Genomic DNA, 22,109 nt, shown 5'->3' with positions numbered 1-22,109 from the left:
GACTGGTACGGATGCTTCCTTTGCAACAGCGACAGCAACTCGTTTTCCCTTTCAGCAAGATGGCAGCGATGAAAAAACCACTAGGCCAGTAACTAGAAGAAAGAGATCAAAGCATGACGATCCAGGAGGTGAGTGGGAAAAGAGGCGCAAGCCGGAATGGATGGAAGGATAGACAGGCCAGCTCACCACGAGCTAAGCCATCGACCATGTTGAGGAGCGAGCGCTTCAGTCTATGTCGTGCGGCAGACACAGAGAGCTGGCTGAATGACCAGGTGACATGTACAGCATTGGCGTGTGAGATAGTTCATGATATTTACTTTTCTGGGTGCCCGCTGCGAGATTACTCCCATGATCAGAGAAACAATGGCCGGAAGAGCTGCATACCAGAATGCTCGAAGAAACACTGGTCCTGTTGGAAGAGAGTGAGCCAGAAGCTGAGCTCGCAGAGACTTCATTTGAAGGCCAGTGACGGCGACGAAGCGATGATGTGATCAATGGCACTCATCACGGGGTTGACCAGGCATGTTCGGCACTGTTAGGCTGGACCGAGGCTCCCAGTCCACAAAGCTGAAATTTGGTACCACAGCGCAAGAAGAGACGCCAGGTGATGTGAACAGTCATCGGAGATGCGTCAGGGCAGATTAAGCATGTCAATCTCCAAGCCGTCCTCCGGGGAAATGTGTAAATAGCCCTGGCGACATCGAATGCAGATGAACGAGTCGTGTCGTCTCTTCCCAGGCCGTCAAGCTATTGCTCGCATCATGATTCTGGTGGACCACAATCTCTGAAATCCAAGCCTGATTGACTTCGTAATGCGTTGTGTTGAAATCAAGGTATATGCGATCAGCAGCTTTGGTGTGTATAGTAAAGTGCTGACTCTGAGACCAAGCCTAAAGCTGATCATTGGCAGTAGGTAGGACTGCGATTCATTGGACCTGCGAAAGCATGCGTTCGAGCGATATTTGGATCGCTAGCATGATGAATGAGGCTGTGAAACGACGCCTTGCTGTGTTGTTTCCCTCGAGAAAGCAGGTCTTCTGCTGATGTTGAAGATGTAGCTTGCTTGACAAAGCCTGGAGCAATAAGTTCCCTTCGGCGAAACTGTGGTAAAGGGACTTGCCTCAGCAGAGAAGCAGTGCCCGAATTGGAGTCCTCGGACGGTCTGCTTTGATCTCTCGCGGTGCTAGTATCTCGATCGAACTGCGTGAGCACCTCTCGCCGGAGCCAATCTGCACCGGCACTATTTTCGTTGTTCTCTGCCACCTGGGCAGCACGTTCAAAGATATGACGAATGCTTCGCATGGCTCGGGCCTTGTGTGTCTCCCGAAACTTGTCATATATCTTAGAACGTGATCCCGCTGTCATGTAGTCTCTTGCCAAAGCCATTACTTGTTGTTCACTAGGCGCGGTCGGATGGTATAAATCAAGTTGGGCATTAGCGATCGGATCTTGACGGCGTGCAATCAGGGCAGTGAATTTCTCGTAGAGTCCAGGATCAGTGTTATACCATCCACGAGGATTCCTAGGATCACACAAGTTTTGTTTCGTAATGGTAAGCGCAGCTGCACAGTCAAGGACAGTAAAGCCCCTCCCAGATGGTTCCGCCTTCACGAGGGAATCACGGGTTCCCAAGGCCGCCATGACTTCGAATAGGCACTTGAGAATTGGGTCGGCACAAAGGGTGGTGTCGAGATGAGCATGTGCGTGGACTAAACCTCCGAAGATCTTTCCCCGCCAGTTATGCTCGTTGCACCCGTGCAACTGCGGGACATCAACGCCTACGTCCAGCCATGTCCTGAGAGCGCGCTCATTTCCTTCGATGATGACGAGATAGCAGAGCGGCAGAAGCATATCGAGCCCAGCGGTTGCAAAAACCAGCCAAAGATTGAGGTCTCGCAGGATGTGATGGAGCGCATGGGTGCCAAGCTTTTCAGACAATATCTCTGAACGCAAGTCGGGCCGCGTACGGCGAGGCAGCGACTTGATTTGCTTCCATCTCGTCGAAATGCAGAAATATACTACCCGAACTGTTGCCTCTTCATTGGCTATGCAGCGCAGGAGCACGTCACGAGCGGACACAGCAGGCTTGTCGAGCTCGACTGCAATCTGCTGCTCGGCAGCTGATGGCGGCCCACAGATGTGCTCAAAGAATTGTTGATGTCTCTCCATTTTGCTCAGCCTGCTGCGTCGCAGCGACGCCCCAATGGCGGTACTCCGTTTCAGAAGTGAAATAGTTTGTGGCAGCAGCTGACGTGCCGACTCCACAGCAGCTGCTCCGGCGGCCTCTGTCTCTGTTGAATAAAAGCGCCTTGGATGCCGCGTTCTTGTGGCCTGGTGTGCCCGCGAGTGTGCTTTTCCGCATACCGTCGGTGATCGAATGAGTCCCGATGGCCAGTAGTCAAGCGAATGGCGGAATGAGAGCATGCAAAGCTGGCGAGACTGAGCCATGGCGGGCAGAGAATGGTTGGCGATTCTTCGCAGGAGGTCGAGGAGAACTGTGGGGCGAGCATATGACAATTCATCGATGGTGAAGGTGAGGTCGGGTCACTCCGTCGTGTGCTGGGTAGAAAAGTCTTACTAATCATGTCGCGTCGAGGTCGCGTCCGAACCGACTTCACGTCATCGCGCTGCTGCTGCTGCTGCTGCACCACTTTCTGCGAAATATTATCCTGCCAAATGCAGACGCCCCGCTGGCCAGTATGGTGTCGGCGAAAGCTCCGTCGTCGGCAGAGCAATCATCGCAATCGAAAAAGCAGCAGTCGATCTCCAGCTTCTTCACCTCGACCGCCCCCCCGAAGCCCAAAGTCAGAGACCTCAGGCCGTCTCCCATGACTCCTGCCGACCATACGAATGGCCTTTTCATAAGCGATGACGAGAATCAAGCAAATGATCGACGTCAAGCTCCGACTACCTCCAAGCGAAATATTGACGAGATCGACGAAGAAGACGTACAGCAGCCACACCCAAAGCGGCCGAAGAGCGACGATAGGAGGACAGATCTCAATGGCCACGGAGATCCATCGGGAGATGCTTCTGGCGATCGTGGCAAAAAGCTGAAGGCTACTGAAAGAACATCGAAATATGCATTCGGCAGTTCCAGCGGTGCGGCGACTGAAGTCAACCGGGATGAAGTGGACGACGAGGAGACTCGCAGGTTGAAAGAGCGACTGCACCAGAAGTTCGTCAAGAAGCTGGGAAGAGCCGACAGTATAGCCGATATCAAGCGCAGAAATGGCTTCATCACCGAAGAGACACAAGCAGAAGAAGAAGGTGCGGATGACGAGGATGCCGAAGACGAAGAGCATGACCCTGCGCCCAAAAAGGGCCGGAAAGCTCCCACATCGCGCAAGGCCAAGCTTACGCCGCTCGAGCAACGTATCGTAGAGCTCAAGCGGAAACATTCCGACGCCTTGCTTGTCGTAGAGGTCGGCTACAAGTATCGTCTCTTTGGTGAGGATGCAAGAGTCGCTGCCAAAGTGCTGTCGGTGGTATGCATACCAGGCAAGTTTAGATTCGACGAACATCCGTCAGAAGCACACATGACCAAATTTGCATCTGCCAGCTTTCCAACACATCGCTTGCACGTTCATGTGAAACGTCTAATCAATGCCGGTCACAAAGTTGGCATCGTTCGCCAGCTCGAGACTGCCGCCCTGAAAGCAGCTGGAGCCAACAAGAGCAAGCTATTCGAGCGTGACCTGACCAATCTCTACACAAAAGCGACCTATGTTGACGATGAGGAAGGGCTAGGAGCACCATCTGGAGCTGCTGGAGGTGCACCGGCTTCTGGATACCTCCTTTGCCTGACTGAAAGTTATCCAAAGGGTGTCGGCTCTGATGAGAAGGTGCAGATTGGTCTCATTGCTGTGCAGCCGGCAACCGGAGACATAATTTACGACGACTTCGAAGACGGCTGGATGAGGAGTGAGCTTGAGACGAGACTGCTGCACATTTCTCCTGCTGAATTCCTCGTCATCGGAGAACTATCGAAAGCGACAGATAAGCTCGTCCACTATCTCTCCGGTGGCGATGATGCTCGATTAGAACGAAAGCCGAAACCCAAGACTATGGCAGCAGAATCGTACAGTCACATTACCAAGTTCTATGCCGACAAAATGAAAACCGATGGACCGAGCTCGTCGCAAGTAGAGTCATCGCAAGGGAAAGGAACTCTCCTAGACAAAGTGCATCGACTGTCCGAAAACGCCACAATCTGCTTGTCAGCTATGATCACGCATTTGACAGACTATGGCCTGCAGCACGTCTTCGATCTGACCAAGTGCTTCCAATCTTTTAGCGCCAGATCTCACATGCTCCTCAATGGCAACACTCTATCAAGTCTGGAGATCTACCGCAATCAAACAGATCAAGCAGAACGAGGTAGTCTATTTTGGACGCTTGACCGGACGCAGACCAAGTTCGGTCGACGGCTGCTGCGAAAATGGGTCGGCCGGCCATTGCTCAATCGCGCAAGACTAGACGAGCGCGTGGCAGCAGTCGAGGAGCTGAGAGAAGGCATGGGTACTGCTGGTGTTGCCAGAATCAGCCAACTCTTGAGCAAGACCAAGGCAGATCTCGAGCGGACATTGATACGCATCTACTACAAACGATGTGCACGCCCGGAGCTTCTCGCCTTTCTGCAAAACCTTCAAGCTATCGCGCAGGAGTACGTTCACGTCCAGACTGCAGCCGACGCAGGCTTTGAATCTGCCATGCTCAACGAAGCCATCTCCTCACTCCCACGCATTTCTGATGATGTTCTCGACTACCTCGGCCGCATGAATCTCGAAGCCGCCAAAAAGAACGACAAATACAACTTCTTCCGCGACGAGCACGAGACTGAAGACATCACCGACCACAAAGTCGGCATCGTAGCAGTCGAACACGACCTCGACGATTTCAAAACCACAGCCGCAAACATTCTGAAACGGAAACAAGTCTCCTACGTCACAGTCGCAGAAATCGACTACCTCATCGAACTGGAAAACACCCAACTCAATAACGTACCAGCAACATGGACGAAAATCAGTTCCACAAAGAAGCTCTCGCGTTTCCATCCACCAGAAGTCGTCAAACTCCTCCGCGAACGAGATCAACATAAAGAATCCCTCTCCAACGCCTGCGACACAGCCTTTCACTCCCTCTTATCTGAAATTGGAATGAAATACACGCATTTCAGAGAATGCATCCAATCCCTCGCGCTCCTCGACTGCCTCTTTTCCCTAGCCACAATATCCCAACAACCAGGCTACACCAAACCAACCTTCACCTCTTCCCCAGGAATTCGCATCGAAGCTGGCCGCCACCCAATGATCGAACAACTCCTCCTCGACTCCTTCGTCCCCAACTCCATCTCCCTCTCCAGCTCCGCTACCCGCGCATTACTAATCACAGGTCCCAACATGGGCGGCAAATCCTCCTACGTCCGCAGCGTAGCCCTCATCGCCATTATGGCACAAATCGGTTCCTACGTCCCCGCCGTTTCCTGCGAAATGGGTTTACTCGACGCTGTCTTCACACGCATGGGTGCTCACGACAACATGATGAAAGGCGAAAGCACATTTATGGTAGAAGTCGGTGAAACATCAGATATTCTGAAACAAGCCACGCCAAAATCACTAGTGATACTAGACGAACTAGGAAGAGGAACGAGCACACACGACGGCGTAGCGATCGCGCAATCCGTTCTTCAGCACGTGGTTGAGGAGAAAAAATGTCTTACGCTTTTCATCACTCACTACCAAACCCTCGCTCGTTTAGCCGACAGTTTTCCAAACCACGAGTTACGGAACGTTCACATGAAATTCACGGAACGCGAGGGTGCTGAGATCACGTTTTTGTATGAAGTGGGAGAAGGCGTGGCTCATCGATCTTATGGTCTCAATGTCGCTCGCCTCGCGGGACTTCCTAGGTCTTTGCTTGAGGAAGCGGGGCGGAAGAGTAAGGAGATGGAAGAGGAGGAGAAGTCGAGGAAGTTGAGGTATTTGGGGAAGGTGATGGGGAGAATTTTGGAGGGGGAGGATGCCAGTGAGGTATTGGAGATTTTGGTGAATGGGATTGAGGAGTTGTGATATTAAAGAACGCTCGAGATACGGAGCTGGTTGCTGGGATTCTGGCTAGATAGCTGGATGATGGGAATATACTTTTGCACAGTATGGTTCATTATACCCATAATGGATTCTCCTGGATGAGATGAGATGGCCCGTTCAATTCCCTGCTGCGTAGGACCTCACTCGGGAATGGAAACCTCCCATCTTGCATTTGCCACTGCTGATCAGCAGTAAAAATACATCCGCAGGCATGTTCAACTCATATACCAACCAACAATTTGGCAGCAGCAGCGCTCAAGAAACTTGTTCATTGAGAACTTAAGAATAGCGAACGAACGTATAATCGAAAATTGATATTTGTCCATCCATCCTTCCATCTCAAGCTCTCATGAGACCAGAAGGCTGAAAAGTAACAACAATACTATGCATGCCTCAACTGTCGAGTTCTCTCTGCTTTCGCATTCATTCCTCTCCTCTCAAACGATAAAGAATTTTGTTTTTTGCGCATGCATGCATACCCGCCAGACTTACACAAAAGTAATCATTAATCGCTCAACTCCATTAATGCTCCTGTTGAACGCAAAACAAACCCTTCATAATGTGTCCTGACCATCATGCAAGCATAATTTGGCACCGCCTGGGATTCATTCGTATATGCTCGGGGCGCCAGAAGAGCTATTCGACGCATCAAAATCTCTCCCTGGGGCCATTTCCATGATTATCGAACATTTCGTCCAGAATTTGACTGGGAGCTCGTTGTCCGGGTAGATCGCTTGTGCTGTCTCCAACGGCTAGACTTGAGCTGCTAGGTTGAGGATAGAGATTGCTGTGTCGGGAGGGTGCGTGGCCTAAGGAGATGTTAGCAAGAGGCTAATTCTTGGATCTGACTGGGAGTGAAAAACTCACCATCTCTACTGGGCGGCGCTTTCAATCCTTCTCTCGAACTATTCCTGATTCCATCTCTCGACGAGTAGACTCCACCTCCGTAGAAGTTCGAAGTCGATCTCGAATTAGGCAAGTTCGGCGACCCAGGCGGCGAAGGCGAAATAACACTATTACGGGCGTAAGGCGCCAACGATCCTCCGATCACGGTACTGTTCCTGCCACCAGCAATCTCGCTTGTAGGAGACGCATAGTATCCTGCAGGCAGATATGTTGATTCGCGATTTCCGTCCATGGCAAAACTGCTATGCCGTTGTCCTTGTTGGGCAGTGGGCGAGAAGAAGAGTCCGGCCGGAGGGGCGGCGGAGGACTTTCTGTGTCCTGTATCCTCATATTTACCGGGCTTCGCAGTCTTGCCGGTAGACGTGAGATGGTCGAGAGACATGCTGCTGCCCGGATCATAATCCTTATAAAACGTGCTCTTGTGGCTTCCTGCGCCTGCCGCGTAGCTTCCTCGCCATCCAGACTTCTCCGTCCCACGAAGTGAAACCATTGCTGCGCGCTTCACGGATCTGTTTATGTTCCATGCCAAGAGGGCACGCCATGCCAGCACGCACGCGCCCATGAAGCCGAGAACAGCGCCGATAGCAATAAAGACTGTGCCCTCCGGCATAGACGACTTCTGCATGAATGGCGCGTTGGCGGTATATGGAATGACAAGACTAGGAACACCAACACCTGCAATCGTCGGCAGACCTGTCAGCTGGAAAACGCTGCCAGACGAGGTAGTTGTTGTCGCATCTGGGAAGGAGGCCGTAGCCGTGAAGCCTGTGCCTGAGGCCGTGGTGTCGCCTGTACTCTCCGCCGTAGTCTGTCCCGTCGTCGACGCTGCGGTCGTGTCGCCCGTAGATTTCGCTGTTGTCGCGGCGGTTGTGGTTGCGTCTGTCACGGTCGCGAGATTGGGAAGGTCATTCTGGGCATGCACCGCGGTCGCACTCAGCAGCACCAACGATGCGACAGCATGCAGTATCCGTGAACTCCTGGCCATGGTGGTACAGTGATGCTGGTGGTGTAACGAGTGTTATGCAGCCTGTCTGCAGGCGCCGTCTCGTCGGGGTGGGAAGAATCGAATCGGCGCGGTAATGATATGCTAATCTCGCTATGTGATGTAGTTGCGCTGTAGCAGGAGTCGTCCTCTGGTATGCTGCTATGCCAACTGGCGGCTGGACCAGGATCCTTTGTCGAGCAATTGGCAGTTGTGTATGGACTCAACCTTTGCTTTCGCCTCCCAACCAATGCCGACCAGGACAACCCCTTTTCACCCTGCCAAGGCGTCTGCGCTCAAATTATTGCTGATGCTGTGCTGATGCTGTTTCCTCGCAAGACTTAATCGTGAATAGCGAGTGAAGGAGCGTCGAAGACGAAGTGCTGATGTTGTCGCACCACAAGTACTCGTAGGAAGGAGACCAGGATGCGACAGCGACAGGGATATACGCAGATCCTGCTAAATTTGGATCATCCGTAGTCGGGGTCCGGCTCAAGCCTCGGACCGAGCCTAGATCGCAGAGCCGCAAAGAATTGAAGATTCGCCTGCCGACCTCATCTTGCCATCGACAACATCACGACTTCCACCTCCGCACAGGAGCAAATATGGGGGTCGCAAAGAAGACTCGCAAGTTCGCCGCCGTCAAGCGAGTCATCGGACAACGCGATGCGCGACTGAAGAAGAACATATTGAAGGAGGAAAAAGAGCAAGAAAGCAAAAAGAAGGACAAGTCTGGCGAGCTTGTGAGGGAAATGTTCGTTTGGCAGCCATACATACGGAGCCGTAAGAATAATCGCTGACGGGTGGCAGACCGCAAGTGCCGTCATCCATGTTCTTCCAGCACAATACAGCACTCCAACCGCCATATTCAGTACTCGTAGACACGAATTTCCTCTCGCACACAGTCCACCACAAGCTACCTTTACTCCCGACCCTCATGGACACGCTATACGCAACATGTACTCCGGTCATTACGAGCTGTGTCATGGCTGAGTTGGAGAAGTTGGGACCGAAGTACAGAATCGCGTTGCAGATAGCAAGAGATGAGCGGTGGGAACGATTGAAGTGCGATCACACCGGCACTTACGCGGATGATTGCATCGTGACACGGGTAATGCAGCAAAGAATATATTTGGTCGCGACGAATGATAGGTAAGCGAGCCGCGTCCTGAGCTGGAAATTTCTGCTGACACTCGAATTTTAGAGACCTGAAGAGACGACTGCGCAAGATCCCTGGCGTGCCGATCATCAGTTGTGCAAAGGGCAAGTATGTAATTGAGCGCTTGCCAGATGCGCCGGGAACGTGAAGCTGGCATGAAGGCACGGGGGCCGTCTGGACTGCCGGCAGCATTGATATATATTAGCGAGGCGTTGGTGGTATAGCATGTTCTGGGGCAGGGACTGAAGCAAGCGCTGAAGAGGTCTCCATGACTCGTCAATAGTCACTATGAATGAAACTCTTTCAATAAAGCCTCCGGGCATCCGGACCAACTTTGCGCTGAAGTGCGCACTATCACCCCTGGGGAGCCAACCATCCCAAGGGCCTAATTCATGGCATTCTTAGATTCTCCGGACTGGGGCCATTTCATGGGTTGAGACAAATGAGATTTTCGGGTTTGTTTGCTCTGGGTCAGTGAAACGGTGCTCGCTCAATACATGATTGTTTCATTCCATCCGAAGCCGATGTTCCTGAACTCGGTCGGGAAACCTACACGTCTTGCTGTGACGACATTATAATCCATTGTTCTTCACTAACGTTCGATTCCCTGAAGCTGCTACCGTTAGTTAGTTCGTCATGGAGAACACCTTAGCTATTATGAGGCCTGCGCTCACTCTTGTCTTTCCGGAATTCTCGCACCTGCTATACCTGAAGGACTTTGAGTGATGTTGAGTGAAGCAGTCGAGAAATACCATCTGAGACGGTTTAAAAAATCTCTCCATCATCTCTTCTCTGCGCGGCGGTGTGTGGCGTTCCTTTGCATCGTGATGTGCTTGCATGCCGTACATACATTGCGTATATAAAAGTACCTTATTATTTTGCACAATCAAATCAAAAAATGGTCCTCCCACCTTCCACCTCCACTTCCACATCTTACGCCGCGCAACGCCGCGCAACCATCTCTCTTCATCACTCCTCTACAGGAAAAGTGCACCCAGAGCAGCAACAGCCATAACCGGCGCCGCAGTAGCGAAAGCCACCGCAGCACCAGTATACTGCGGCGGCAAGCTGGTAGGGGTAGTAACATTGCCCCTTGCAGTGGTGGATGGCATCGCAGAGGAGCTAGAAGAGCTCGTGACGAGGAAGTAGCAGCTGTTGTTCAAGACACAGGTTTGGCCTGCTGGGTAGGAATGGGCCGGGTTGCCTGAGCGAAGCGAAAACACGTCAGTAAGAAGGATTAGCGAGGCGAGGGAGGGATAGTGGTCTTACAAGAATATCGACCCTGCGAATCCGTGGCGCCTGGAGCAGGGCAGGCGGAAGTTGGAGCAGGTGGGGGTGCAGTGCAACCACCTGGGCAGCTCGTGATAGTGAGCGTTGTAGCGGAAGTGATTGCGTACTATTCGCTTTACATCAGCATGTGTGTTGCAATAGTCGTATTAGTCTTGGATTTTGAGTATTGCTTACGGTCGATCCTCCGTAGGTGAGGGTTGTTGGGCTTGGGCAGACGGTGGTCAAGACGGCGGTTGGGGCTGCAGATACGCTCACACCTGGGCCCTGGTTGACGAGGTAGTAGCATCCGTCGCTCAACAAGCAGAACTGATTCTGCGGATACTGATGTGCTGGGTTGCCTTCCGATGCATTAGCCGTCATGTCTTGTGATCAATTGAGAGGTTCTTACAAGAATAGCGACCGTCTGTACTGTTGGTGCCTGGTGCTGGGCAACTGGTTGAAGTAGGGGTTGGGCTTGCAGTTGCGCTTGCAGTTGCGCTTGCAGTTGCGCTTGCAGATACGCTCACACCTGGGCCCTGGTTGACGAGGTAGTAGCATCCGTCGCTCAACAAGCAGAACTGGTTCGGCGGATACTGATGTGCTGGGCTGAAGACCTCATTAGAGTCCGCCTACCATTAACGAGTTCGGCGACAACTTACTTGCAACTGTAGCGGCCATCAGTTGCGGTGGCACCTGCTGCAGGGCAGGACGCGGTAGGCGATGCACCGGTAGGCGGTGCACCGTAGGCCTGCTGAGCAGCGGCATAGCCAAAGATGGCTGCCAAGGTGGCGGCGGTGGACCTCATGGTAGCGAGCGACTGTTCGTAGTTGGATGAATCAATGAACGTCGGGCGGTCCAGATGTATTAGATATGTATGCGAAGAAGAGTGGGACGATGAGCAGGGAAGATGCAGTACTTATGACATCCTATCCTTACCGACCAAGTTTTCGACTTTTGCTGGCTAGATGATCCCGCATCTGCGAAAAGCATACTAGCATAGCCAAGCGGCAATGGCGGGCGTCTGCAGGTACCCTTCAGGTACAATGTGAAGCCGTGCCTAACAAATGGCGCTTGGACGGTCCCTACCACAGTCTACTCCTCGTATTGTTGACAGCTTTCCTGGGCCGTGGCTGGGATGACGCTTTTACAGTGAGGCGTCGGAGTGCCAATGCGTTTCCCGCGCACCCTTGGAATCCAGGATTGCAGCGGTTAGCAGATTGAACAGTGGCATGACAAGGCTATACGGGGTTTGCCGCGGATCCACTGTAGCTGGCGCCCTGGGCATTCATCTCAACCTCGTAACTTATGAATAGATCTTTTGCATGGTGTATACACTTTGCCGGGAACAGCTGAATGCTGGAGGCGGAGCAGCATCTATGCGGGCTATGCGGAGTCGCTCGGTGCAAGAGCAACCCTTTCTCTCGAGAAAACATATTCCCGGGACTCTCCATTGAGATTGAGTTGTAAAGGCATTCTGCTTTGTTGAGGAGTTTGTTCGCAAATGCGAATGAACGCAGTCGGGAAATTTGGAATCCCGCTCGTATTCTGGATTCCCCTGCAACACTTTGTCTGTGATATGCTGTGGCATGCATGTGGTAGCAAAATGATTCGTGTGACTCGTGATGTGATGCCCGCACGATGACAGGCCAGAGATTGGCGTCCGGTGCTCGCGGAAATTACTTCTGAAGCATATGCTATCACAGAACACCGGATAGAGTTCCAGCTGCAATGCCACCGAACGCGGGTGCCATTGTTATTAATTATTGTCCTTGGCTTTTGGACAACAACATCCCGACTGCGATAGATAGCATAGCAATGAAAATAAGACTGTGGCTCCAAGCGATGCCTTGTCTGATTCTCCAGCGGAAAGTCGGGTGAAAAAGCCGAATGGGTCATCGAGCTGACCGAACCGATATTATTATTAAATTTGGGGAGCACCATTTCGATCGTGAGGCAAGGATAGCCCAGTTCAATCCTGTGCATAGGTTCTAGTTCTACTCCGGAGCTTCTGTTCAGTAGTTGATGAGCCGAAGGACGACGTGTTGATCTCGCGTTCGCTTACTTCTACATAATAACCTTCCTCTACCCGCTGCCGGTCCGTCCGTAGGCAGGTCAAAGGGACTTGAGCAATTTATTATGGGTCGTGAGAGGAAGGGTGTTAGAGGAAGCAGTGCAGAATCGTGAGTGAACGGAGAAGTGAAAAAGAGCAGCGATGATGCCGAGGAAGAAGCCAAGCCAAGCACGCCGTCGGGAATCGACTTCACCTCTCATCCTTCCACTGTGTCTTAGAAGAACTTGTGCATAGCGAGCACTCCACGCCATCGACGCGACATAACTTGATGTAACTGATGTAATTAGGAAGAAGGACTAATCTATCTAGAAGTCCGAAGATGAAGTGCAGCAGTTGCAGCCTCAGGCATTAGGCACGTAATAGACCCTAACACCTGGACACACACTCCAAGTCACCCCCTTAGCACGTGCATATCGCCATAGAATGAAGCAAACCAACACAATAGCTATTGTTGGCGAAGCAAACAGGGGTATTAGGTAAGCAGAAACAGGTGAACAAACTAGACTACTCTTAGGTCGAACAGACAAAGCAAACAAAGGCCCTCCTTAGTATTTAGTAGCTAGCTTTGCAGCATTCTTAATAGCGGCCTTGCAATCTACTAGGTTTAGTTGTTTAACAAAGCGGCCGTGCTTGATCTTATTAAGCGGCTTAGTAAAGCTATCGGCTATCTAATTATATATGCTAACCTATTAGACGACAATAGAACTATTAGCAATCTTTTCTCGAATATAGTAAACACGAGCATCTATATGCTTCGTACGGCTATTAATGCTAGTCGACTTAGTAATAGCAATAGCGGACTAATTGTCCTCGTAGAGCGTAACTAGAAGAATATAGCCCTTATAGCTAATTTCCTTTAATAAACGAGCTAAGGCAACTGCTTCCTTAGCCCCTATAGTAAGTTAGATATACTTAGCTTCAGTTAACGACAGTGTAACAAGCGTCTAGCGACCGGACTTATATAACAGAGGTCCGCCTACAATAGTAAAGTAGAAGCCACCTATAGAGCGACGAGTGACTAGGTTATTAGCCTATAAGGCATTATAGTATCTAGCAAAGTTGAGCTTATCGTTCTATATGCCTTAGAAGCGCATGCTACGACTAAGGGTACTAACTAGGTACTCAATTAGCTAAAGGAGTGCGGCATAATGCTCTTTAGTAGGGTTAGAGATAAATCGTAATAACAGGCCTATAGTATAGCAAGCATTAGGTCGTGTAATTATAGCTAGCTAGAGGGCTTTACTAACACCCTCCTAATATTAAGTCTTAAAGGCGGCACTAGCTATATAGCCTTTAGGTGTACGCTAAATCGATGTCTTAACGTATCGAGGCGCTATTAGCGTAGCCGGTACTACACGGCCCTGCATCCTATACTTCTTACTAAGCCTATTCAAATAGGCATCTTAAACGACGTGAATAGTGCGCTAATTACGGTTACGAATGATCCGCATGCCGAGATAGTAGTACAGGTCGCCTAGTTCTCGTATATTGAAACGGTCCTTTAGTAACTAAGCAACGGCTTCTAGTGCTAACAGGCTGTAGGCGATAATAATTATATCATCGACGTAGATAACGATAATCGAGCTACTAACAACGTGTTTAAAGACACAGACGTCGGACATTATTAGAATAAAGTTCAGGCTCTTTAAGTACTTCCGAAGCTCTTTATACTACAGTATTAGTAACTGCTTTAGACTATATAGTGCTTTTAGCAATAGGCAAACTATGCCCTTGCTACTACGGTCTTTAAAGCCGTATAGCTGTTTAACGTAGATCTTGTACTTATCGCTAATAAGAGCATTAAGGAAGGCAGTCAGGATATTATACTGCTTAGCCTCTAGGTCGTGATAAGCAATTAGGCCAAACAGGGCTCGAAGCGTGCAAGGCTTGGCAACAGCCGTATAGGTTTTATTATAATCCTGTCCTTCGATCTGTATAAAGCTACGGACGACCTAACGAGCCTTAAACCGGCTAACCTTGCTATTAGCGTCACGCTTGATAGTAAACACCTATCGGCTACGAACAACCTTGCGACCTTCTAGCACCTCTAACCGAGATATATATACCTATATATAGTTGTCGATTAGTAACTTGTATTTAGCCTTATAGGCCTCCTTCTATTGTAGCTAGTATAGCGACTAAGTCGCTTCCTTATAACTCTTCGGAATAGGGATAGTTTCCTTAGGCTTATTAGGCTGTTTAGTAATGTAGTAGGAAGCTATAAAGCCCTTTATATAGGCTATCGGCATATTGGCTATTGTGCGTCGAGTCGACCGCTTAATACTACAATTAGCTAGATAGCCGAGCTAACTTATTGCTGCGGGTTGTACGGGTGGAACGAGCGCCTATCGTATTAGGTCGCTTAAACTCTAGCAACTAGCTAGGCTCACCCTTCTTCGCATTTGGATTAAAGGGCGGAGCTTGATCTTCCTTAGCTAATTAGAAGCTATCTTTATTACTCGAAGCTAGTAGTTAAACGTCTAGAAGGTCGTTATCGAGTGGCAACGGACTAGCGACCTTATTAGTTACCTCTATGTCCTAAGCAGGCTCGTCTAGAGGCTCTTCTTGCTAGGCTAGAAGCTGCTAGACTACACTAGCGGCGTCGGCTAGTAACGGAGCCTCGTTGCTTGTAGAATTGAATAGAGCCGGCATAATAGACTCAATACTGATAAACTCGCTCTTAGAAGGGTTATTAGGATTGGTGTATGGATCTATGCTATTTGGAAGTAGAAGGTCACTATCTAACTTAATAAACTAAACATCCTTAGAAGCGACAACCTTGTACTAATTAGGCAGGTAGATCATGTATTTTCTAGAGTCTATAGAGCCCTTAGCATAGCCAACTAGCTTGCTAACAAGACCTCTGCTATCCATCTTCTTTCTACGAGCAACACCGTAATCGTAGGCAATTGTAGTGTAGCTATAAGCTCGAAGGTGCTGCAGGCGTAGCTGTGTTCGTAACTAATTAAGCTCCTTAGCTACAATAGTGTATAGGCTTCCTCCGTTAGCGGTTAGCGTAATATTGAGGACCTGTATAGCGGAGGCAACAGTATATAGCTACAGAGACTTTAGAAGGTTGGCCTATAGCATTATCTTTCTCGCAGTCGTATATATAATGTGATTGCTAACCTTAGTAAGGCCATTCTAAGTTGAAGAATAAGGAGCTGTAACCTGCAGTATAATGCCCTAATTACGAGCCTAGCTCAACAGCTAATATCCGCCGTATTTATTCCCTCTATCGAGGCAGTAGATTAGGATTAAGTAACTAGTCTATATACGGATATGTACACGATGGTCCTTAATAGCTACTACAGCCCCTAACTTGAGCGTACTAGTATATTCGTATCGATAGCCTAACTTAGCGTATATAAATAGTGTGAAATAGCGCTCCTGCAACAGACTAGGATTAGTAATAGTGACTACATCTACACAGACAATGTGATAGATCGTAGATAGTCGTACGCGTAGCAGCCGATTGTATTCCTTGTATAACATAGCTATGCGATAGGCAATGCAGTTGCGGAAGTCCTTCTTAGTACTAGTAATGACAATCTGACCCTCAGATTCCATTCTTAGTAGCTTACGGTAATGAATATAGCTATATCGTAGATGCCACTCATCTATAGTGCCTATAGGCACCCCCTTCTTCGATAGAAGGGCAACCACTTTACTATCTAGACTAGAGGTTAGTATATGCAGATAGGGGAGACTATTCTTTCGGTATGTTTGAGCAACAGTAACCTTAGAGCCGTCAATAACAGTAAACAGTACTCGCTTGTTATTCCGATAGAAACAGCCCTTATCGGCAAGCTTCTTAGTAGATAGAAGGTTAGCTACTAGACCTAGAATATACAGCGTATTAGACAACTTTATACTGCTTATACTACGCTTATTAACTACCTTAGTCTAAGCCATTCCGACTATCGTAGCGTGCTTCGTATTGCTACTAAACCGGATAGGAATGTAACAGCCTTTATATTTAATAAGCAATAAAGGGTCGTTAACTATATATATGCTAGTACCTAAGTCGACAACCCAATTAGTAGTACGAGTGCTAGCAGTAAGAGCCGTAGAAACCTAGTCGCTAATAGTAACTATAGTGTTTGCAGTGAAGGCGTAATTGTAGCTTGGGTCTAATAACACCCCTAGGGTAGCATTAGCCGCATATAGGCCCTAGGCACCATTTTGACTACCCTAACTAGACGGCTGCTATTGCTAAGTAGTTAACGCCTATTGTTGCTTCTTCTTAGCCTTCTGCTTCTCGCGACGAAGACGGTCTTCCTCCTTTAGATAAGGGTACTTAGTGTAGCAGCGGTCGGAAGGGTAAGTGCCTTAATAGTATAAGCACTTCTTACGGTTGGACTGGTAACTATTCTAATTCTGGTTGCTTCTACCGCGGCCTCGACTATTGTTGCTGTTTCCGCGGCTACTACGACCGCTACGGTTCGAGTTACCTCGGCCGTTATTGTTGTTGCCACCTTGCTATTGTAGCTAGCGTTAAAGACTAAAGAAGCCATTATATTAGGCCTAGTTTAGTTGAGCTACATTCTTATTAAGCAACGCGCTAATAATGTTGTTAAGGGTGCTGTTATTAATAGTGTATTCTAAGGCGCGCATTTGCTTACGGCGCATCTATGCGAAAGCCTCGTAGAACGGTACAATTTGCATAATAAATATATAGACAGCCTAATATTAGCTAATAGCTAATTTGGTCTCCTTTAAGGCACTAAGCTTCTTCTTATACTTATTACAGAACTTCTTAATGTCCTTGCTATTATACCGAAGGGTAATATATTCCTAGTAGAGCATGAATTCAGTAGACCCACCTTTACTAGTGTATTTCTTCTTAAGGAAGTCCTACACTTCCTAGGATATAGATAGACTAAGTAGTAATTGTTGAATATTACTAACACAATTAGCAAAGATCTAGGTACGTACTGTTTGATCTTTAGAGTCCTATTCATCTTAGCGGTCTTTAAACTCTTTAGAAGTCTCACTAGATACCTTAGTAAGGGGTCGCTAGCGGGTGCCTTATATATAGCGCTAGACCGATATACCTTTAAGGGCGCCTTTAGCGGCGTAGGCCTATACTAGATAATTCTCCTTGTTCTTCAGCTTGGGAATGTTGCTTATATAAGCGTTAGTGGTTGTAGGGGGAGCTATTGCGGACAGCGACGGCGATATAGAAAGAGACTATAGACTTGTTTTAAGGGGCGGCCGATAGGCGCGCCTACGTTCTAGTATAGCGGACAGCTAATACTAGTATAGCGGACAGCTAACACTGATGATGACCGACTCGAGTCGGACTAGCACCTGCTGGAATACTCGAGGGCGGCGGTAAGGGTAGCGGCGACAATATCGGTATTAGCGCAATTATTAGTAACAGGCGCTAGCTACGTAGCAGTCGGATTAACAATCAGAAAACGTGTGGAATGCGTTAGAAACGCAGGGGGCTCATAACCACTTGATGTAACTGATGTAATTAGGAAGAAGGACTAATCTATCTGGAAGTCCGAAGATGAAGTGCAGCAGTTGCAGCCTCAGGCATCAGGCACGTAATAGACCCTGACACCTGGACACACACTCCAAGTACATACTATACCACCATCACCATACACAGATTCGTCGACTCATCACGACATGTTCTTAATGACGGAAGTCGGCACTGGCCATGGTCAAGGCCGTGCCGGAGAACATGGATGATACTGGATCACAGCAATGAAGAGAGCAGTACAGTATGCTTGATCCTGTAAACCGCTATGAGCGCGCATTTCTGTAGAACCATGTGCACTCTTCGTGCATGCTCACATCTCATAGACATTCACAATTTCACAGATAGACGGATTGTGAACTCAATGACTACTATACCAAAAAAAGGCCATCTACGGTCACGTGAAAGGCTCGAGTAAGTCATGAAAGAGAGACCTCGCTAAGTATCAACGCAGCTCCCCTGCAAACATACATTTCGAAAGCCCCTACCAATCTCAAATCCTATGCCTCCGACAATCCTCACAAGCATTAAGATAACAATGTCGACACTGCAAGATATATTTCCAATGCCGAGCGTCGCAAACCTCACATTGAAAGCCTCTTCTCGGAGCGCCAAAAATCCTTTGGAAGCGGCCTGGATGCTCGCAATCATGCCTCTCCCTAAGCTGAGCTTGCACATGACGGACCCGAAGGTTTCGTACGGCGACGGGGAGATCGGGCTCTGCATCACGATCGACGACTTCTTCTGCGCGCTCCTCAATGCGATTCTCGTCGGCAACAGGGCAGGAGCAGTTCTTCCAGGGCGTTCCGCAGATGTAGCAGAACTGGGCACGGCAGCGACATCTGGGTTCAATTAGTCCTCATACTAAAAGTTCCGCGAAGCTTTTTTTTTTGGACCTACGTCATGTGATTGCATCCACTGCGATGCTCTACTAGAGTCTGACATCGACGACATGTCTGCCAGCCCATCTCCTTCGCTAGTGCTCGCGTCTCTCGCAGGGCTGGATCTTCCGGACAGTCCTTATTCAGGTGCTGCCCATTCTTGCACATAGCGCAAGTGTAGATGCCGCACTGCTCACATCTGGCCGCTCGCGTGCCAGAGTCAATCAGAGTAGGTGGAACGAATCTTCCACAGCTACGGTTGCTACAATAGACTCTGTCGACAGTAGAGAATTCCACTGCGGCAGCATCGAAGGCCTGGGCTTCTTCAGCTGACATGTGTCTCTTAACAAGCAAGGGATCGATGTTCTTCTTGCAGCAGCGTGGCGGAAACAAGGTCTCGTCCTTGGTAGCTCGGCGAAAGAGGCCTTTTGCACAATCGATGCAGTAGCGGTGCTCACATTCGACTTTGATCGTCTGTGCAGAAGGATAGCGATCGCGACAGACGCTGCACACATATTGTGTTGCCATTCTCTTCAGCACCTCAGCCTGACGCTCAGCAAAAGTCATAGAAGGACCAGATTCATCTTCATCATCGCTAAAATCGATGACCGAGTTGGCAGTGACCGTTTCGGCAATCGTAGACAGGATGTCATCCTCAGCATGATGATGATAACTCTCTGCAAGCTCAGAGTGCACCGGGACTTGATACTCATCGCTTCCTTCGACCAGCTCAAAAGCCATCCTCCTGTCACGATGACATTGTAGCTCCTTGGCTGTCATCTCTGCTATGATAGCGCTGTCATCGTGCACAGCCGCAGCGATGCTCTGAGCGAGCCTCTGATCCTCGAGAAAGCATTTGTATGAGTTCAACTCGTCCTGGAAGCTCTTGAAGGCGACCTCCAGGTCCGGTGGGCATCCGATTGGATGTTTGCCTTTGCTGCCTTGCATGAATAGTCCAATTTCTTCCAGCTGCCTCGCGAGCGCAATGGTCTCATCGTCAACAATCGTTGCATGGGCAGGCGGGAGAGAAGCCGAGATAGCCATAGTGTGGGAATTCTTGTGTTGATGTTTGGGTAGACTGTTCTGAATGAAGTGGGGAATCACAACTGCCTTCAGAACAGCGGGCAGTCTCATCTTATCATTCAAAGATACCCCGCAAGTCAATGGCATTGATACAGTGCGATTAAGCGAGATGGCGGACGGGGGCGATCCCCGTAAACGGCAGCTAGCTTAAAAACGTTAGACGTGAACTTTTTAAAGGTACGGACAATTCCTTTAGGCAGTACGCTAGCTTTAACCAGTTAAATCCCGCTTTCAGGGATCACCGCCGTCCGCCATCTCGCTTAATCGCACTGTAATATGCCTATCAATGGTAGATTCCGGAGAGGTACAGGCATAGTCCTTGTTGCAGGTAGGTGAAGAGACACGGGCGTGTTGGGATAGCCTTGAAAAGGAATCGTAGCTTCGGCTCCGAGAATGAAAATATACTCGGAATGATGATGGAACATTATCCGGGTGTTCCTCAGACACTTCTCGCCCGCTATCGGCGAGGGGCGGAGTGTCTGGCAGAGCCTCGGATACCTGTGCTGTGCTGTATGGACGTGAGCATTTTCCTGCAGTGTTCAGTCCCAAGCTGTGCCTTGTGAAGAGCAGGCGGGCAACTACGTATGTAGCGAGGTCGGTCAAATATTGGATGCCAGGGCCGTTAGCTTGTCATGAGGTCGTTTTTGACACCTGACGGGATCGACTGTGAGCCCAGCCTCACCTAGAAAAACCCAGATGCTTCATACACCAGGCAGTAGATGCCGGAGAGCCTCCACATGTTGTGTAAGGTCCCGATTTCTGGCACGGACACCGCGCAGGCGTGACATATAGGCACTTCGAAGGACTCACATCCGAACTTCGGTGATCGTGCTCGTTTTAGGGGATCGTATCGATGTAGTTAAAGAGGGGGAGAGGCTGATCTTATCTTGTGGCAACATCGCGTTAATTTCTCGCTCAATCGGTACCTCTATCCCAAGTAAATCCCCATACAACGCTAGTGCCTAACCTCCATCTCTAGCATTAGCGTTGATCATGCTTTGCCAGCCTCGTTCCCACGACTTGCAGACAAAGACGTCGAAGGTCGAATGCTAATTTTTGACTTCTTCGTCTGCCCGCTTGCTGTGGAAGCTTCGCCTCCGTACCTCGAAGTGTTCTGCAGTCTCGGTATCTTCGTGCATCGATGCAGCGACAGCAGTGCAAATCGTCCTACTTTCTGACCTCTCCGTGTGCACGAAGCTTATAGTCCATGGACGTCTTGTCTTTCTCCAAGTAAAAATTTCGCCTCTCGTTCGCACGCAGCATGAATTCTTCATTTCCCTTTCCTCTTATTCAACTTGCGATCCCTCCTCGCAATATCGCCCTCACCTGAAAATCTCCGTTAGCCCACCACCGAAATCCATGATCTGTCTGCTCACGAATGAACTCGAACTTACCCTTAACCTTCCCATTCCCCTCCTTCTTCGCCTGTCGCTCCGCCTTCTCATCAACCTCCACAATCCAATCCCCCTGCACCTCCCCCCTCCTCTTCTCTCCCGGCTTATACCCATACTTTTGCCTCCATTCCCCTCTCTCCTCATCAAACATCTGTTTCCCATCCTTCCCTTTCTTCTTAATCCCCTTCTTCTCCGCAAACCTTTCCCATTTCGTCTTTTCCTTTTCTTTCGGCACGGGTTTCTCCCTTGGGAGACGGTATTCGGGTTGCGGGAGTTGGATTTGTAAGGTCCCGTCGTCTGAGTTTCGAGTTATGGCGCAGGTTTTGAGGAGCTGGTGGATGAGGGATTGTGCGCAGGATTGCGCGGTGGTTTGGAGGATGGATTCTTTTTCTGAGGGGTTGGTGGGGAGGGAGGGAAGAGGGTTGGGGTCGTAGCAGGATAGGTGGCCGAGGTCGAAGGTGTATGGTTGGGGGCGCTGGTTGTCGAGGTCCATGGCTGACATTTTGAATGCGATGACTGCGAAGGACGTGTTGTCGCAAGAATCAAAGTGGAGATGGAGATTTTGGAGAGTCGTATCGATAAGATTGGCACTGGCGGAGAAATGTTCTGCCGAACGCCGAACATTTACCTCTAAGACCACTTTTAAGCAACGATTCGTACTTTATCAATTCATGTCTCTACCAGGGTTTCGCCGCCCTCATTGGCCATCGAATGCATCCGTCTATGCAATTGTCCCGCTTCCCGCATGCTCATAAGTCTGATGATTCGCTCACTCTACTTCCGA

The 22,109-nt window shown here is 49.5% G+C and overlaps 7 protein-coding genes across 7 annotated transcripts; 3 read left to right on the top strand and 4 right to left on the bottom strand.

Annotated features, from left to right (window-relative positions):
- Positions 1-2,387: 2,387 nt before the first annotated feature.
- MYCFIDRAFT_204401 (uncharacterized protein) lies at positions 2,388-6,071 on the top strand (the record flags this gene model as incomplete). Its single annotated transcript, XM_007930865.1, has 2 exons — positions 2,388-2,463; positions 2,716-6,071. 2 exons carry the CDS (start codon positions 2,388-2,390, stop codon positions 6,069-6,071), a joined length of 3,432 nt encoding a protein of 1,143 aa, XP_007929056.1.
- A 318-nt stretch (positions 6,072-6,389) lies between these two features.
- Positions 6,390-7,419, bottom strand: MYCFIDRAFT_211922 (uncharacterized protein). Its single transcript, XM_007930864.1, has 2 exons — positions 6,957-7,419; positions 6,390-6,898 (listed from the first exon to the last, which is right to left on the bottom strand). The coding sequence occupies exons 1-2, from the start codon at positions 7,375-7,377 to the stop codon at positions 6,738-6,740; spliced, it is 582 nt and encodes a 193-aa protein (XP_007929055.1). The 5' UTR covers positions 7,378-7,419; the 3' UTR covers positions 6,390-6,737.
- A 1,163-nt stretch (positions 7,420-8,582) lies between these two features.
- MYCFIDRAFT_31888 (uncharacterized protein) lies at positions 8,583-9,284 on the top strand (the record flags this gene model as incomplete). The annotated part of the gene is made up of 3 exons (XM_007930612.1): positions 8,583-8,731; positions 8,788-9,129; positions 9,182-9,284. 3 exons carry the CDS (start codon positions 8,583-8,585, stop codon positions 9,282-9,284), a joined length of 594 nt encoding a protein of 197 aa, XP_007928803.1.
- Positions 9,285-9,774: 490 nt separating this feature from the next.
- On the bottom strand, positions 9,775-11,264 carry MYCFIDRAFT_211921 (uncharacterized protein). Its single transcript, XM_007930863.1, has 5 exons — positions 11,065-11,264; positions 10,815-11,011; positions 10,601-10,764; positions 10,406-10,532; positions 9,775-10,340 (listed from the first exon to the last, which is right to left on the bottom strand). Exons 1-5 carry the CDS (start codon positions 11,208-11,210, stop codon positions 10,114-10,116), a joined length of 861 nt encoding a protein of 286 aa, XP_007929054.1. The 5' UTR covers positions 11,211-11,264; the 3' UTR covers positions 9,775-10,113.
- A 463-nt stretch (positions 11,265-11,727) lies between these two features.
- On the top strand, positions 11,728-12,750 carry MYCFIDRAFT_176960 (uncharacterized protein; the record flags this gene model as incomplete). Its single annotated transcript, XM_007930862.1, has 11 exons — positions 11,728-11,805; positions 11,832-11,865; positions 11,893-11,972; positions 12,005-12,024; positions 12,051-12,068; positions 12,109-12,234; positions 12,269-12,353; positions 12,391-12,457; positions 12,513-12,548; positions 12,591-12,685; positions 12,715-12,750. The coding sequence occupies 11 exons, from the start codon at positions 11,728-11,730 to the stop codon at positions 12,748-12,750; spliced, it is 675 nt and encodes a 224-aa protein (XP_007929053.1).
- Positions 12,751-18,383: 5,633 nt separating this feature from the next.
- On the bottom strand, positions 18,384-19,920 carry MYCFIDRAFT_56529 (uncharacterized protein). Its single transcript, XM_007930659.1, has 2 exons — positions 18,868-19,920; positions 18,384-18,809 (listed from the first exon to the last, which is right to left on the bottom strand). Exons 1-2 carry the CDS (start codon positions 19,890-19,892, stop codon positions 18,461-18,463), a joined length of 1,374 nt encoding a protein of 457 aa, XP_007928850.1. The 5' UTR covers positions 19,893-19,920; the 3' UTR covers positions 18,384-18,460.
- Positions 19,921-21,201: 1,281 nt separating this feature from the next.
- Positions 21,202-21,827, bottom strand: MYCFIDRAFT_77763 (uncharacterized protein; the record flags this gene model as incomplete). Its single annotated transcript, XM_007930702.1, has 2 exons — positions 21,202-21,257; positions 21,326-21,827. 2 exons carry the CDS (start codon positions 21,825-21,827, stop codon positions 21,202-21,204), a joined length of 558 nt encoding a protein of 185 aa, XP_007928893.1.
- Between the last annotated feature and the right edge of the window lie 282 nt (positions 21,828-22,109).

The sequence above is a fragment of the Pseudocercospora fijiensis genome (genome assembly GCF_000340215.1).
Source record: "Pseudocercospora fijiensis CIRAD86 unplaced genomic scaffold MYCFIscaffold_7, whole genome shotgun sequence".
NCBI classification, from domain to species: domain Eukaryota; kingdom Fungi; phylum Ascomycota; class Dothideomycetes; order Mycosphaerellales; family Mycosphaerellaceae; genus Pseudocercospora; species Pseudocercospora fijiensis.
Note: the sequence above shows the minus strand (reverse complement) of the source record. Positions and strands in the feature narration are given on the sequence as shown.

What these genes read in the sequence shown, in the direction of transcription:
- MYCFIDRAFT_211922 (XM_007930864.1), bottom strand. Translation starts at nt 7,377, where the DNA reads ATGTCTCTCGACCATCTCACGTCTACCGGCAAGACTGCGAAGCCCGGT. An exon ending in AGCGCCGCCCAGTAGAGATG is followed by an intron (nt 6,899 to 6,956) that starts GTGAGTTTTTCA and finishes ACATCTCCTTAG; the next exon opens with GCCACGCACCCTCCCGACAC.
- MYCFIDRAFT_56529 (XM_007930659.1), bottom strand. Translation starts at nt 19,892, where the DNA reads ATGGCTATCTCGGCTTCTCTCCCGCCTGCCCATGCAACGATTGTTGAC. An exon ending in AGTGGATGCAATCACATGAC is followed by an intron (nt 18,810 to 18,867) that starts GTAGGTCCAAAA and finishes AATTGAACCCAG; the next exon opens with ATGTCGCTGCCGTGCCCAGT.
- MYCFIDRAFT_211921 (XM_007930863.1), bottom strand. Translation starts at nt 11,210, where the DNA reads ATGAGGTCCACCGCCGCCACCTTGGCAGCCATCTTTGGCTATGCCGCT. An exon ending in TACAGACGGTCGCTATTCTT is followed by an intron (nt 10,765 to 10,814) that starts GTAAGAACCTCT and finishes ATGCATCGGAAG; the next exon opens with GCAACCCAGCACATCAGTAT. An exon ending in TCACCTACGGAGGATCGACC is followed by an intron (nt 10,533 to 10,600) that starts GTAAGCAATACT and finishes TAAAGCGAATAG; the next exon opens with TACGCAATCACTTCCGCTAC.